Below are 17,035 nucleotides of genomic sequence, written 5' to 3'. Positions count from 1 at the left end.
CTTACCAGTATCTCAGAACTATAGATTACCAGAGCTTTAAGAAACCTTTAGAATCACCATCTCTAACAAACATTTTCTCCACTACCATCTCACATTCCACCAGGAAGAGGCTTTCTAAGATCTTATAAGTAGAAGACAGCAAGTCTTTCATGTTGACTGGTCACTATCTGTGTATTTATTTATGTTAACTTTGCCAGTTGAAAGTGTCTTACATGATGAACATATTCCTACTTGCTATTTACTGTGGACATAAGCTGCTACTGTAGGTTCACCGTCACTGAGTATGAAACATTTCATTTAATTTTTTGCATGTTATCTTCCTGTTTTCTTTAATGTTTTGTATCAAATATCTAGGTGATAGCTCAGAATCTCCTAGATATGTTGGGTCTGATTCTGACCATTTTACTTAATTTCCAAAATTTCTTCTGTATAAAAGTTATTTTTTGTCCTATTAAAAAAAAAAAAAAATCTTTGGAAAAAAGTTTCACATTTAACCTCTGTGATAAATAGAGGGAGAAAGCTAAGCATCTAGTAAAGTGACTTGAGTCTCTGGGTAGTACAAACGGTTAAACACTTGACTACCAGCTGAAAGGCTGGCAGTTTGAATCCACCCAGAGATGCCTCAGAAGACAGGCATTCTGCCTCCAAAAGCTCTACTCTGCACACATGGGGTCGCCATGAGTCAAAATCAACTCAACAGCAACCAACAACAACATGTTGTTATTGTGTGCTCTCAAATCAATTCTGATTCAGAGGGACCCTATAGGACAGAGTAGAACTGCTCCATAGGCTTTCCAAGGAGCGAACTGCCGACCTTTTGGTTAGCAGCCTGACGTCTTAACCACTTCTCCACTGGGGCTCTTCAACGACATACCCAGTAACCCCAGTGCCATCGAAGGCATAAAATGATATCGTTTCCTTATCCTTGACTTTGAAGGGACATCTCATGAGAAGTCTTTTTCATCTTTTTAAATTCTCTCTCTTGTCTGCTAACACAAAGGAACTAAAATTAGTATTCACAATACTTTACACATATGTGATGTTCCCAAGCCCCCAGTAGTCCTCATGTTCTGGCCCCAGCAAACTTCTCTCACCATATCAACCACAGTTCACCTTCACTTACCATGAACTGTTCCTCAAGAATCCCTCCATTGACTTCTCTCATTTCCACCCCCAGTCTTTTCTCCCTCACCTCTTCATATCCAAATTCTACTCTTCCTCAGAGCGATTCTCAAATGCCACCTTGCACACAAACTTTTTCTGATCTCCTGAGATCAAATTAGCTTCTCTTTTGTTGTAACACTGCAAATTATGTTTCTTAAGGCCTTCATCAAACTGAATATGTTATAATAAAAACCTTCTTAACTACCACGTGAGTCAATTACTTAAGTATGTTAAAGTGGAGAATATAAAAAAGGATATATCTGTACCTCAGACATTTTATGTGAAACTAAAAAATATAAATGAGCATGTATTTACCAAATATTTACTGAAGAGGTAAGGCCTTTGCTTTGAAAAATTCAAAAACTATAAGCTCTTTTTTTATTTTCAGTTTAAGAACTTGCAAAGCAATTCTCCTACATTTCTGTGATTTTTCCCAATATTGTACAGCCGTTCTGCCTACACCCAGCACTATAAAACAGTGTTTTATGTAACCAGTCTTATTGTTTTTCCCACATCTATAGCAATTTTTTATGTGACAAGCCTGAATTAAATTTTTCTAAAGCTTTCAGCTTAGTTTTCAGGGCTGAAAGTCTTTGTTTTTGCACTTAAATTTCATCAGTTTATATAATGTTGAGTTAAATTACATGACTTAGAATAACAAGTTCAACTGGCATAAACAGGTTTGAGAAGAAACATAACTGACTGTTAGAGAGCTTATGGCTCAGCTGGTGTGCATGGTGTGCAAACCTACTGGAGAGTGTCCTCCTCACCTTACGCATTCAGGGTGCCGTCTACATCAATATGTTTACAGACTCTTACAACTACATGGCAACCACCTTTGGGGATCAGAGTGGAGGTATGAACCAGGGGGTATTCTGGTATGTTCTTTTAAATGAGATTATCTTTTGCACTTGAAGAAGGTTAAAGAAATTGTCTCAGGATACAAGATATCTAAGGTTTTCCTTAAATATTGAAGTTACTGTGTTTGCAGAGCAACGACTTAATACTTTCTTCGTGTAATATTATATGCCTATCTAAATGAAGGAAACCTTGGTGGCATAGTGGTTAAGTGCTGTGGCTGTTAACGAAAAGATCAGCAGTTCAAATCCACCAGGCGCTCCTTGGAAACCTTACGAGGCAGTTCTACTCTGTCCTATAGGGTTGCTATGAGTTGGAATCCACTTGATGGCAATGGGTTTGGTTCTATCAAAATGAAGAAAGTAAAAATGTCACTTTTATGTGATTATTTTTATATGTCTCACAACGTAGGAAGACAACTAATTTGCTCAAACTGCTGATCTCCATAATCTACTTCTCATGAGAAATGCCTTTCCCTTTGAATCATATCTGTATATATTCGGTAAACCAATTGGTGGTTCTAAGAAAGGCTAGAAGGAAACATAAAGAAACGGATTAAGTCCTGAGCAAAGTAAAAGTGGGAGAAGAAATAGTAGATCAGAAATTAGGACACTGGTCATTATAAGGAGTAAATTGGGACAAGATTTTTAGAACTAAAGCTGAGAATAACATGGGAGGGCTAGAATTTCCCCTTCAAGTGGTATATTATAAATGGGGGTAGCAATAGCTCCTCAGAAGACTCACTCAGGAGGTAAGAAAGTGTCTCCTTAAATTGTGAGTTCACTAACCTAGTCTAGAATTAAGTATCTTCCACTGAATGTGTTGAAAATTTTACAGTTACTGACTTACCAAAATGGTCCATATTTTTCTTTAGAATATAGGTTATTTTTAGACAAGTGGTTCTCAAGTATTGCAGTCTCAGGAACTCTTCACACTCTTAAATAAAGCATTATGGACCCCAAAGAACTTTTGTTTATGTGGGTTATATCTATTGATATTTACTATATTAGAAATTTAAAATGAGAAAGTTAAAAAATGTATTTATTATTTAAAAATAAACACATTATATGTTAAGATTAATAACATTTTTGAAAAGAACTATATCTTCTAAGACAAAACAAATTTTTAATTTTTGTTTCATAATTTTGAAATCTTTTTGATATCTAGCTGAAATAAAGACAGCTGGATTCTCATTATCTGCTTCTGTGTTCAATCTATTGAGTTAATTTTGTTTTCCTTGAAGTATATAAAGAAAATTTAGCTTAAACAGATATGTAGTTGGAAAGGGGAGGAGCTTTTTCCTATAATTGTGGATATTCTTTGATATTGCATCAGAACTTTATAAGTGATTGTTGTTGAAGGTTTGTTAAAATGTGCAGTTTGAAGCCATATCAACAAACTTTTCATACTGATACCAAGGGGATAAAAAAATCCATTGACCTGTCTTATACTTTCAGTGGCTCTTTTAACCTTGCATGATTTTGTAATACGCAACGATCATTTGAAAAATTTTGGTTTACTAAGTTATGCAGATCTTCCAAATATTGACTCATTCCATTATATGATATCAAAAATTCACATTCATTATCACCATGTATTGATTTTATGAGAAAAGTGTTTTAACTTACTGAGAAACTGTCAAGTTCATGGTGGCAAACACGAATTTGTCAGAGTTCTAATTTTGTCTTAAAAGTTCAAATTTCATCATTGGCAACAAATACTGTCAGTTGTTTTTCTTGAAGTTATTGGCTCACATTGTTCATTTTGGGGAAAATATTTGCCAAATATCCAAGTCTGAATAACAATAGTTCATCTGTCATTTGTTCATTAAAGTAAAAATGGTGTCTTATGAAAAAAGTGGGCAGTTCAACTCACAGCTCAAAAACACAGTGGTTTTCCTTGAGACAATCATCATACTTCAATATGCAGAAGTGTTTTATGCTTATTTCCCATTTTATCACAGAATATTCAAAAGATATGTTTTTAATGTTAAATGAATGTTATTAACAAAATTTAAATTAATAAATCAAATTATAAAATTAATAATTTTATTAGACATTCCTAAGTGAAACTTTTTTTTTTTTTTTAAACTGTGAGTGTGTGGCAGTGAAGAATATAATGACCACTCCCACAGTTTGGTGCCACTGCCTTGGTTCATGCTAAGGAGCCTGCTGTTTGCCAACCAGGCCTTTGTACCATCAGTGCAAATGTCAACACAGTGAAAATGGCAAATAACATCTTAGTATTAATTTAAATGTAGTTTTGATCTTGCAAATATTTACTGATCATCTACATTTTGTATTGGCAATAATACAGCCAGAAAGGTGACCGTTTAACTCTTGAGAATTCAATAAGGCAAGATCCCTTAGAGTTTAATGTGGAAATCTTTTTTTGGTTAGAATCCTTTATTGTCCCCACTTTCAAATATCATTGACTTGAGCATCAGGTGGTGTTATAATTTTTGTTCCAGTCGTCAAATATGATTTATCAGACTCATAAGGAAAAGGATAGTCTGTTCTATTTACCCATTTCTCTGCCCTTTCCATTCTTCCTTCTGATGCTTCAAAGTTCCTTCTGTTATTATTTCCTTTCTGTTTTAAGAACTTCTTTTAGCCAATCTTTAAGGGTGGAGCTGCTAGCAACAGATTTCTTTTAGTTGTCCTTTGTCTGAGAGCATTTCTGTTTCCCTCTTATTTCTAAAAGATAGTTTTGCGAGATATAGAATTTGCATTTGGGAGTCTTCTTTCAGCACTTGAAAAATATTATGGCATTTTCTTCTGGCTGCCGTGGTTTCACATTTGAAATCCATTGTCATTAAGATTGCTGCTCCCCTATAGGTAATCTCTTGTTCTCACTGCCAGCTTTCAAGATTTTTTGTCTATAGTTTTCAAAAGCTTAATGGTGGTGTGTCTTGGTATAGATTTCTTTGAGTGTGACCTTTTTAAGTTTAGCTCAGGTTTTTGTATCTGGAGGTTTGTATGGGCTCTCTTCATTTGTTTGTTTGTTTAACCTCTTTTCTCCCTTTTGTTCAGTTGGGTTAATTCTGTTTTTCTGCCCTTAATTTCTCTAGTTCTATCTTCATTCACCTTTATTTGACTATTGAGCCCATGCAGAGATTTTTTTTTTTCTTTTATTGTATTTTTTAGTTCCCTAATTTCCTTTTGGTTATTTTTGTAACATCTGTTTTTGTTGTGGTTGGGATTTTTAATTTTTTTATTTGTTTCAAGATTTGTAATTAATGATTGAAGTATTTTAATGATACTTTAAAATACTTGTTAGATAATTCCAACATCTGGTTCATGTCAGTGTTGGCATCAGTTACCATATTTTTACCCAAATATTGTGCACCTTTTATGTTTGTTTGCCAACTATTCCATATCATTGTTTAAAAAAAAATGGGCATGACCACACTTACCAAAATACCTAGGGGGGAGGGGAAAGTGGTTGGAAAACAAAGAGAAGACACGGGTCATTTGTGTAAAAATACAAGTAATTGTCTTTTCTCATTCAAATTGTAATTTTCTTGATTCTTACGTTGACGGGTGATTTTTAGTTGTATTGTGGACATTTTGTCTGTTATGTTAGGAGATTCTAGGTTTTATTTAAATCTTTTATTTTATCCAGCAGTCACCCTGTTTAGGTTTACCATGCAGGTCTTGACTGACTTTTGTGGGTTGTACTTCCAACAGTAGTTTTATTTTCAGAGATTTTGTGGTGTTATTTTGATAAGCTTGTTTTATTTTTTCCCATTGGGTCTCCCACTGGCCCCTGGTGCTGCCTAAGGGAATAGAAAGGACTCCCTAGGCAGGTGCTCTACACAGCACTTGATGGAGAAGGGTGTGGTGGCATCCCTTATCAATAAACCCAGATGAGGCTCCAGATGAGGCCAGAGAGCCTTGGGACCATGGCATTTAGCACTGGGCCGCTAGTTGTGACTGGAAGCCTTTTACCACCTTTGTCAGTAACTCTTGGTGTAAAAGAGGAGTCTGAAGTCTAATAGGGAAAGAATATGCTTCCCTGGCCACCTCTTATTTTCAATTAGTCTTCTTTGCCCATGGTTTTTAACTCACCTGTTATCAGAGGCATACCCACTGAATCCAGGGGAAGAGTGAGTTTACCTGGGGATCTCTTAGGTTGCCAGGTCAGGGGTCAAGAAACACTGAGCCTGGGTGGCCATCTTCTGTTGCGGGGGGAATGCAAGACCCCCTGCTACTTTGTTGTTCCTTCAGTTTTGGGTCCCAAACTAATCTGACTTTTTCTTATCATCTTTCAGAGTCCACCTTTGGTTGTTTCTTTCATTATATCCATGGTTTATACTTGTGCTTAGCAGAGAGCAGCAGGGAAAAAGAGGTCTAAGTCACTTTTTGAGATCAGAAGTTTTCGGCATGTTTTTTATCTTTTATTTTCCTTTACACAAAAATTGATTTTGAACTTTGGTGTCCAGAATTTATTGCAACAAAAACCTCAAAGGATATGATAAATAAAATAATTTTAACATTTCCTTATTAAATATTTTAATAAAAAAAAATACATAGACACAAATCCAAGATTAATGCTTCTTGTGTATCAAATATATAATGATTGTCCAACAAAGTATATTCCTTATTGTGTGTATAAAAAAGATGTGCTCAAGTTCCATTTTTAGACCCCTTTTCTTTTACATAAAGCAGAGCTTTTTCAGCTGCCATGGTAGAGAACTTAAAGCTGCATTCTTGAGAGATAAACCATTTGAAATCCTTCATGATATGAGGGAGTATGCAAATGTATACACAAAGTGGATAATTTTTTTATCATGTTTTTCACATTTGTATTTTAAATACACCCTGGAATGATTGAAATTATTGGTGGACATTCAGAAGAAAATGTTGCCTGACAAAGATACATTCTTAAAAATCTGTATATGCTAGAGTCATGGTTTCATGGGACATCCCAGGTAATTGGCCTAATAATGTGTTTAGTGCTTCTGTTCTACTTCCTAGTTTGTTGTGTAGTGCCTGAGGTCTTAAAAGCTTCCAAGTGGCCATCCAAGATACAATAATTGGTCTCTATTTGCCTGGAGCAACAGAGGAAGAAGGAGAGTCAGGAATAGGAGGAGGAAATGGAATGTGTGGCTAATTGCCTCCATGAACAACAGCCTCCTTTGCCAAAAGACTAGAAGAACTGGATGGTATCCAACTACCATTATTGAACGTTTTGATCAGAGATTCTGTAGAAGAATCATGATCAAAAGGAAGAAAATGTATAACAGAATTTCAAATTTTCACAGCTCTAGACTTTCTGGAGCTGTGGAGACTGGACAAACCCCTGAAACTGTTGCCCTGAGGTAATCTTTAAACCTTAAACCAAAAATATTTCCTGAAGTTTTCTTAAAACCAAACAATTATTTAACTCAGCTAGTTTTAGTAAAGAAAGTCTGCCTTAAACATTGTGTTCTTTTAAGATCTATATGGGATCAAATTGACAACAGCAGCTTGAAAGGTCAGCTAGGAAACTTAGGGGGCAGTGAGTTTATGTTAGTGGGGGAGGAACAACTCAAAAAAGGAGGGTAAAAATGGTTGCACAACTTGGATGTAATTAATATCACTGAATTGTAGATGTAGAAGTTGAATTGGTATATGTTCTGCTGTGTATAGTCTCAACAACAAATAAATTCTAAAAAAAGAACTACACAAGGAAAAAGAAATGAATAAAAAAAGAAGAAAAAGTCCCCAGGCCACAAAAAAAGAAAAAGTCTGGGTACAAATGAGAAAGTTGCTATACAAAGAATTTTATTAACAAACATATTTTTTAATGGAAACTATTATTTGTACACTAATATAAAAACAGACATATAACAGTTTAATTTATTTTTTCTTTTCTCTTTCCTCCCCTCATGATACAGTTCATATTCTAAAAATGAATAAGCTATTAAGGTTGCTGAAAAGAAACAAATTGAATCTAAATGATACTTAAAACATGAATAATTTTTTTCTTATTCTGTTCCTTTTCATGGGATGCATCCATATAGAAAATAACCCATATAGAATCTGCATTTCACATAAAGGAGAAACTTCCATGTTACAAATTATAGTGCAGTAAATTACAGAAACTGAAATATTGGCACTGCGAGGAACATCAGAGACTTATCATTCAATGGTTGTTCAATATTTTATTGTGCTTTAGATGTAGGTTTACAGAACAAATTCGTTTCTCATTAAACAATTAACACATATACTATTTTGTGACATTGGTTGCCAACCCCACAATGTGTCAGCACTCTTCCCTTTTCCACCTTGGCTTCCCCATTACCAACTTTCCTGTCCCCTCCTCCCTTCCTGTCCTTGTCCCTGGGCTGGTGTGCCCATTTAGTCTTGTTTTATTTTATGGACCTGTCTGATCTTTGGCTGAAGGGTGAACCTTAGGAGTGACTTCAGTACTGAGTTAAAAAGGTGTCTGGGGGCCGTACTCTTGGGGTTTCTCCAGTCTCTGTCAGACCAGTAAGTCTGGTCTTTTTTTGTGAGTTAGAATTTTGTTTTGTATTTTTCTCCTCTTTGTCCAGGTCCCTCTTTTGTGATCCCTGTCAGAGCAGTCAGTGCTGGTAGCTGGGCACCATCTAGTTGTACTGGACTCAGTCTAGTGGAGGCTGTGATAGTTGCATGTTCAGTTTTTTTTTTTTTTTTTTAAGCAGAACTCAAAACAATTTATTTATTTTTTCACAAGACATGTCAGAGCCTTTATCCAGCTAAGATGCATTATGAATCTTTTTTTTTAATAAGAACATTTTTTTAATTGTACTTTAGATGAAGGTTTACAGAACAAACTAATTTCTCATTAAACAGTACATATATTGTTTTATGACATTGGTTAAATAACGCCATGACATGTCAACACTCACCCTTCTCAACCTTGGGTTGCCTATTACCAGGTTTCCTGTCCCCTCCTGCCTTCTAATCCTTGCTGCTGGGCTGGTGTGCCCCTTTAGTCTCATTTTGTTTTATGGACCTGTCCAATATTTGGCTGAAGGGTGAACCTTAGGAGTGACTTCAGTGCTGAGTTAAAAGGGCGTCCGCGGGCCATACTCTCAGATTTTCTCCAGTCTCTGTCAGGCCCGTAAGTCTGGTCTTTTTTTGTGTGAGTTAGAATTTTGTTCTACTTTTTTCTCCAGCTCTGCCTAGGACCCTCTACTGTGATCCCCATCAGAGCAGTTGGTGGTGGTAGCTGTGGTAGTTGCATGTTCAATATTTTTTAAGCGTAAAAACTTTTCTACAAATAAACTCTTATGTAAAAACTCAAATTTCAATGCAAGGAAAAAATGTCAGCCATTTAACAGCCCTTTTCCCAGCTTCAGACTTTAAGGCACGTCCTCAAAACTTCTGAGACAAGAAATTTTTGGAGCCCATTTTCCACATAAGGAAAATAAGGCTCAAGGAGGGAAACTTCATTGAAGTTACATAATCACAAGGCATCATTGGTCTAGACATAATGTCAATAAACATGCCATCTCTGGGTCCTTTTTAGTAATTTCCCTCTTGACACCATTTTTTTTTTTTTTAGTCGTACATCTATCTCCATTAACAAAATGAACAAATATTTTATGGTAGCTCCATGAATATCTGATACCAGCCTGTTGCCACGTGTTTGTCAGTTTGTTGTACTGTGAGGGCTTGTGTGTTGCTCTAATACTGGAAACTTTGCCACTGGTATTTCAAATACCAGCAGGGTCACCCTTGGTGGACAGGTGTCAACTGAGCTTCCAGACTAAGACAGACTAAGAAGAAGGACCTGGCAGTCTGCTTCTGAAAAAATTGGCTGGCAAAAACGTTATGAATAGCAGCAGAATATTGTTGATATACTGCCGGAAGATAAGCCCCTCAGGTTGGAAGGCCCTCAAAATACAACTGGAAAAGAGCTGCCTCCTCAAAGTAGAGTCAGCCTCAATGATGTGGATGGAGTCAAGCTTTCAGGACCTTCATTTGCAAACGTGGCATGACTCAAAATGAGAAGAAACAGCTGCAAACATCCGATAATAATCAGAATGTGGGATGTATGAAGTATGAATCTAGAAAAATTGGAAGTTGTCAAAAATGAAATGGAGCACTTTAAGATAGATACCCTAGGCATTAGTGAGCTGAAATGGACTGGTATTGGCCATTTTGAATCAGACAGTTATATGGTCTACTATGCCGGGAATGACACATTGAAGAGTAATGACGTTGTGTTCGTCGTCAAAAAGAACATTTCAAGATCTATCCTGAAGTACAACACTGTCAGCAATCGGATAAGATCTATATGCCTACAAGGAAGACCAGTTAATATGACTTATTCAAATTTATGCACCAACCAGTAAGGCTAAAGATAAAGAAATTGAAGATTTTTATCAACTTCTGCAGTCTGAAATTGAAAAAACATGCAATCAGGATGCATTAATAATTATTGGCAATTGGAATGTGAAGTTGGAAACGAAGGATTGGTAGTTGGAAAATATGGCCTTTGTGATAGAAACAATGCTGGAGATCACATGGTAGAATTTTGTAAGACCAATGATTTCTTCATTGCGGATACCTTTTTTCAGCAGCATAAATGGTGACTGTACACATGGGTCTCACCAGTGGACTACACAGGAGTCAAATCGACTACATCTGTGGAAAGATATGATGGAAAAGCACAATATCATCAGTCAGACCAAGGCCAGGGGCCGACTGTGGAACAGACCATCAATTGCTCATATGTAAGTTCAAGTTAAAGTTGAAGAAAAATTAGAGCAAGTCTAGACAGCCAAAGTACAACCTTGAGTATATCCCACCTGAATTTGGAGACCATCTCAAGAAGAGATTTGACTCATTGAACACTAATGATTGAAGACCAGATGAGTTGTGGAATGACATCAAGGACTTGAAAGTAAGAAGTCATTAAAAAGACAGGAAAGAAAGAAGAGACCAAAATGGATGTCAGAGGAGACTCTGAAAGTTGCTCTTGAACATAGAGCAGCTAAAACAAAAGAAAGAAATGATGAAGTAAAAAAGCTGAACAGAAGATTTCAAAGGGCAGGTCGAGAAAACAAAGTAAATTATTATAATAAAATGCGCAAAGGTGTGATAGAAAACCAAAAGGGAAGAACACATCCAGCATTTCTCAAGCTGAAAGAACTGAAGAAAAAATTCCAGCCCTGAGTTGCAATATTGAAGAATTCTACTAGGAAAATATTAAATGATGCAAAAAATGTCAATAGATGTTGGAAGGAATACTCGGAGTCACTGTACCAAAAAGAACTGGTCGATGTTCACCCATTTCAGGAGATAGCATATGATCAAGAACTGATGGTACTGAAGGAAGAGGTCCAAGCTGCACTGAAGCCATTGACAAAAAACAAGGCTCCAGGAATTGACAGAATACCAACTGAGATGTTGCAACAAACAGATGCAGCGCTGGAAGCGCTTACTTGTCTATGCCAAGGAATTTGGAAGTCAGCTATCTGACCAGCTGACTGGAAGAGACCCATATTTGTAACCATTTCAAAGAAAGGCAGTCCAACTGAATGAAGAAATTACTGAACAATATTACTAATATCACACACAAGTAAAGTTTTGCTGAGGATCTTTTAAAGCCATTGCAGTAGTTCTTGGACAGGGAACTGCCAAAAATTCAAGTCAGATTCAGAAGAGGATGTAGAACGAGGGGTATCATTGCTGGTATCAGATGGATCCTGGCTGAAAGCAAATAATACAAATACCTGTGTGTTACTGACTATGCAAAAGTATTCAGCTGTCTGGATCATAACAAATTATGGATAACATTGTGAACAATGGGAGTTCAAGAACACTCAATTGTGCTCATGAAGAACCTGTACTTAGATCAAGAGGCAGTCATACAAACAGAACAAGGGGATATTGCATGGTTTAAAGTCAAGAAAGGTGTGTGTCAGAGTTGTATTCTTTCACCATACTTACTCAATCTGTACGCTGAGCAAATAATCCAAGAAGCTGTACTCTATGAAGAAGAACAGGACATCAGGATTGGAGGAGGCTCATTAACAACATGCAATATGTAGATGACACACGTTGCTTGCTGAAAGTGAAGAGGACTTGAAGAACTTACTGATGAAGATCAAAAACCACAGTCTTCAGTATGGATTACACCTCAACATAAAGAAAACAAAAATCCTCACAACTGGACCAATATGCAACATCATGATAAAGGGAGAAAGGATTGAAGTTATCAAGGATTTCATTTTACTTGGATCCACAGTTATCGCCTGTGGAAGCAGCAGTCAAATCAAAGACGCATTGCATTGGGAAAAGCTGCAGAAGATGTCTTTAAAGTGTTAAAAATCAAAGATGTCACTTCAAGGACTAAAGTATGCCTGACCTAAAGCATGGTATATTCAGTCACCTCATGTGCATGTAAAAGCTGTACAGTGAACAAGGAAGACTGAAGAATTGATGTCTTTGAATTATGGTGTTGGAGAAGAATATTGAATATACCATGGACTGCCAGAAGAACGAACAAATCTGTCTTAGAAGAAGTACAGCCAGAATGCTCATTAGAAGTGAAGCTGATGAGACTTTGTCTCCCATACTTTGACAGGTCATCAGGAGCGAAAAGGACATCGTGCTTGGTAGAGAGCGGAAAAAGACGAAGACCCTCAAGGAGATGGATTGACACAGTGGCTGCAACAATGGGCTCAATCATAACAATGATTGTGAGGATGGCACAGGAGTGGGCAATGTTCCGTTCTGTTGTACGTGGGGTCGCTATAGTCAGAATGGACTCAAGGGCACCTAGCAACAACAACAGTATGCTAAAATATTTTATAACCAACATATTGTCTTCATTCATTCATATGCCCATTCACTAATTTGTTCGTTCACTCAGCAAGTAGTTAGGACAGTTGGCCCTCAGATTCAAGCAATCACAGATCGAAAATATTCGGGGGGAAAAATTGCATCATTGCTGATGTGTATTATATAGTTAGGACTGTGGTGGTTGCATCTGTACTGAACACGTACAGACTTTTTTTTCTTGTTATTATTCCCTCAGCAATGCAGTATAACAGCTATTTACATAGCATTTCCACTGTATTAGGTATTATAAGTAATCTAGAGATGATTTAAAATACATGAAAGAATGTGCATAGGTTATATGTAAATAGTAGGCCATTTTGTATAAGGGACTTGATCATCCATGGATTTTAGTATCCGTGGGGGTACTGGAACCAATCCCCCATGGATACCAAGGAACAACTATATACATCTACTTTATATCAGGCATATTTTGAATAACGGGGATAAACCAGTGAACAAATAAAAGTCTTTCGTTTCAGGACACTTACATTCTTATGGAAGAAGAAAGACAATAAACAAATAAATATATGTCACATAGTTGTTAAGTCCTAAGAAGAAAAATAAAACAGGGTGCGGGAGATAAACAGAGAGTGGCACTAATTTGGTTAGAGTAACTAAGCAAGACCTCCCTGATAAGATGACATTTGAACAACTTAAGGGAAATGAGGAAATGAACCATATAGATTTCTGGAAGAAACATGTGGTAGGGAGAGGATACAGATCAGTGTTCCTGAGGTGGGAATGTACATGATGTATGCAAAAACGCCAGAAAGGCCCTTGTGGCTGGAGGCTAGTTGAAGGAGGTGAGGTCAGGTAATGGATGTCTTCAGTTTGAGATTTTTTAACATTTTTCCATAAGTAGTCCAGAGAATTTTCCCAAACTCTCAATTAGTATACCAATTTAAGTAATATAAAGCTTATTCTTGGTTACTGAGTTCTCTGAGTTTTTTCGAAGTTCAGAACACCCTAATCTGATTATAATTGTGTCCTGACTCTGCCATTTGCTAGCCATGTTATCTGGGACAGGTGAGACTGTTTCCTCATCTGTAAAGTGAGGTTCATACTGCCAATGTTGTCCTCTGCACAGAAGTATTATAGGGGTCAAGTGACTTACTGTATTAGAAATTGTTTCAAAAACTACAAAATGCTTTTTGATTATTATTTCATGGAGAATGGCATGGCACTTTAAGGCAGGTTTGGGGAGATCTGATTGGTCACTTTGTGAACAGGGCTTCCCATTGTGACAACCAGTACTTTTACAGCACATATCAATTTTTGTGTAAATAAAAAATTTATGGTGTGACTTTTTCAGATCACTCTTTGGGATCAGAGCCAAAGTGTCCATTAAATTAAATCTTTTGGGAAAGTACTAATGCAGACAATTTATCAAATATATAGGTGGCCATCTAGTCTCATTATCCTTTCAAGGTATCATCATCTGAGTCTTATGAAATGTCTGTGTACCCAAATGTAGAGAATCTGCATTAAGAGAGGTTATGAAACTGGAGAACCAGCACTTGGCTTGCTATTACATGTGAAATTACCTTTTAACATAAAATAGTCAAGCATTTTCATCCACAGAGGTGTTGAAGATATGAGTTGTTTTAGGATTGCCGCAATGTAAAAGTAACATCATTCAGTTAGTCAGTGAGAGAAAAAAAATGAGTACTCTGTATGTGACAGAAACTTCTTTCACATTAGAGACAGAGATGTGAATAAAAGATTTATTTTTATTTATAGCAAAAAAAATCATATGATAAGTACACTATAATAAAATCTTTAATTTCAAATTAGAGGAATTTTCTAGACAATATGAAGGTAAGTACTCACAATGCAGAAAGTGACAATGAAAAATATACTTAGGATAATTTAAACTTGAAAATATTCAGCTAATGTTTATATAGTGAAATATTAAAATTTTAAATCAAACCATTCAGTATTTTCACATAACAAATATCAAATTCCTGTAAGCCAGTGCTATGGAAACCTGCTTGTTTAAAGTTTTGCTAAAAGGATCTTAAGAACTTTCCTGTGATCTTGTTGTTTTAAACAATTTTTAACATAAATATTTGAAATTGAGTAGGGCCAAGAGCTTTTGAAGGTTCTTGTTTGTTTTTTGTATATTTGTTTTGGATTTTGTTTATCTTCCCTCAGCACGTCATAAAAGTTTCTCAAATAACAATGTTTAATCAAAATAATCAAATTAGAATTCTTAGGTAAACCAATTCAGTAGGCTTTGCCACTAGTTTCAAGTGTGTGTTTCCACGTATACAGGTAGACGTAACAGACATTGAAAATGAAGAGAACCGCTACTCTCTCTTTACGGAGCTCCTAGAATCCAGTTACCATGAGGTTGACTTTCAGCACTTGGTTTTACTCTTGCAAGCCTGGCCACCTATGAAAAGTGAAGATGTGTAAGTATTAACATAAAGTTAGCCTAACTAGCTTTCCTTTGTCTAGGCTTTTGTTCTAAAAATGCAGTACCTTCAAAAGAGCCAGTGAAAGGATAATAATGTAGTCAGTATTTGCCTTTAAAGGAAATGAAATTGTTTTTTGTTTTTTTGAAATACTACAATGTTTTTCCATTTCTCCTTGCTCCTGAACCCAAATATATTATTCAAGAGTCTCAGGCAATGCTTAGTAATAGCATCCTATTTATGATGTCAACAAAACAATTGTGTCCCAGTATTTTCAGCCGAGAGTTTTTTGGACTGCCTTTTAATACATACACCTCGTAGTGCTAACTTGAGAATTTGTATGGAATAAATGACTAATTCTCATGTATTGAAAACATACAACATTATGTGTAATTTACATGTATTATCAACGATTCTCACAACAAACCTACAAGAAAAGGTAATGTTACAGATAATTGACATGCAGAAGTTAAATAACATCGGGCGTCATACAGATAAGTGAAGGAGTCAGAATTCTAACCAATTTCTGGCTACCTTCACAGCCCATGTTGTTTCATCTCTGTCCTGCTGAGCTTGCAGCTGCCATTCATAGCTGCATGGGGTTTTCATACAACTTCTTGTGCTGTCAGCCACATAACTTACCCTTAGCCTTTGGAAGAAGTGGCCAGATTTCCTCGAAGCACATATGCTGGCTATCATAAACTGCTGCTACTTGTTGGCAAAAATTACGAGTTCCAGTGCCTGTATTCCAAATGCCCATTTGCTCCAGGACTGGGCTTGGTCCCTTGGGCCAGTGCGCTTCTCCACACTTCAGAAGTTAAAAATGATACTTGCCTGAAAATAAATTATTCTGTGAGTAGCTTAGCATTGCTGAAGAACATCTGAAAAAGACTCTACCTTAACTCTAGAATAAGACTGTTAGAAATTTCTGAAGCTAACCAAGGAGAGTGAGTGTTGTTTTGTTTAGTTTTGTTTTTCAACCAAGTGTTTTTAGAAAAGAAAAAAAAAAAAGCTTAGATCTCCATTATTTTTGACGGAGACAGCATGCTGGCATGTACTTTTAAGAATGGATTATTACCTTCGCTGTTTGAAACTCTACAATATAGGCCCTCATATCATAAAACCTTCAGTTTTACTTGTGAGAGCACGTAGTTCCCAGCTGTCTTGGAATAGCTACTTCAGGAGCTTGTTGATGGCAGATCCCTGAGTCCCATGCTGGACTTCCTGAACCCAGTGCTCTGTAGTGGACCTGAGAATCTATTTCTAAGCAGACTCATAGATGATAATATAAAACACTGACCATTTAAAGCCACTCGCTTTTTCATGGTAAAATATACCCCAAAAAAGCAAAATCAGCTTCACTTAAACATGTAATGCATTTGTAGAAACAAAAAAAAATCTTAGTTCTTAAAGGTACACTCTTATTTTTGTAGTCACATATGAAATATTTGTAAATTGCTAGCCTGTGTTTCATAAAACTATTAAATCATTAGAAGCAGAACAAAGCATCTGCTGATTTCTTCTGCCTAAGGAGTACTCAGAGGGAAAGTAAAGTTGTCCTCTCCTACTGCATCCTGACTCAAACTGGTGCTCGCCATAGGAGAATGTCTGAGGGGATCCTTTAAGAGGGTCTTAAAAATACTTTTCAGACAATCCAGTGTGTGACTTTGTCATTTCCAAAATAACCAGAGAGAGAGAGAGAGAATAAGAAAGAAAAAAAGAAGGGAAAAAGAGAGAGAGAAAAGAACAGGTAGTGTGGTAGTGATTGAATGTCAT

The 17,035-nt window shown here is 36.4% G+C and overlaps 1 protein-coding gene across 3 annotated transcripts in view; it reads left to right on the top strand.

Annotated features, from left to right (window-relative positions):
• Positions 1-17,035, top strand: part of NBAS (NBAS subunit of NRZ tethering complex) — a 452,886-nt gene that overhangs the window by 399,723 nt on the left and 36,128 nt on the right. For all 3 annotated transcript variants that reach the window (XM_049903481.1, XM_049903480.1, XM_049903479.1), the window contains one exon: positions 15,117-15,256. In XM_049903481.1, the coding sequence (XP_049759438.1) occupies positions 15,117-15,256 (140 nt within the window). The remainder of the gene's footprint in view (positions 1-15,116; positions 15,257-17,035) is intronic.

Source organism: Elephas maximus, chromosome 12 (assembly GCF_024166365.1).
Source record: "Elephas maximus indicus isolate mEleMax1 chromosome 12, mEleMax1 primary haplotype, whole genome shotgun sequence".
In the NCBI taxonomy this organism is placed as follows: Eukaryota; Metazoa; Chordata; class Mammalia; order Proboscidea; family Elephantidae; genus Elephas; species Elephas maximus.
Note: the sequence above shows the minus strand (reverse complement) of the source record. Positions and strands in the feature narration are given on the sequence as shown.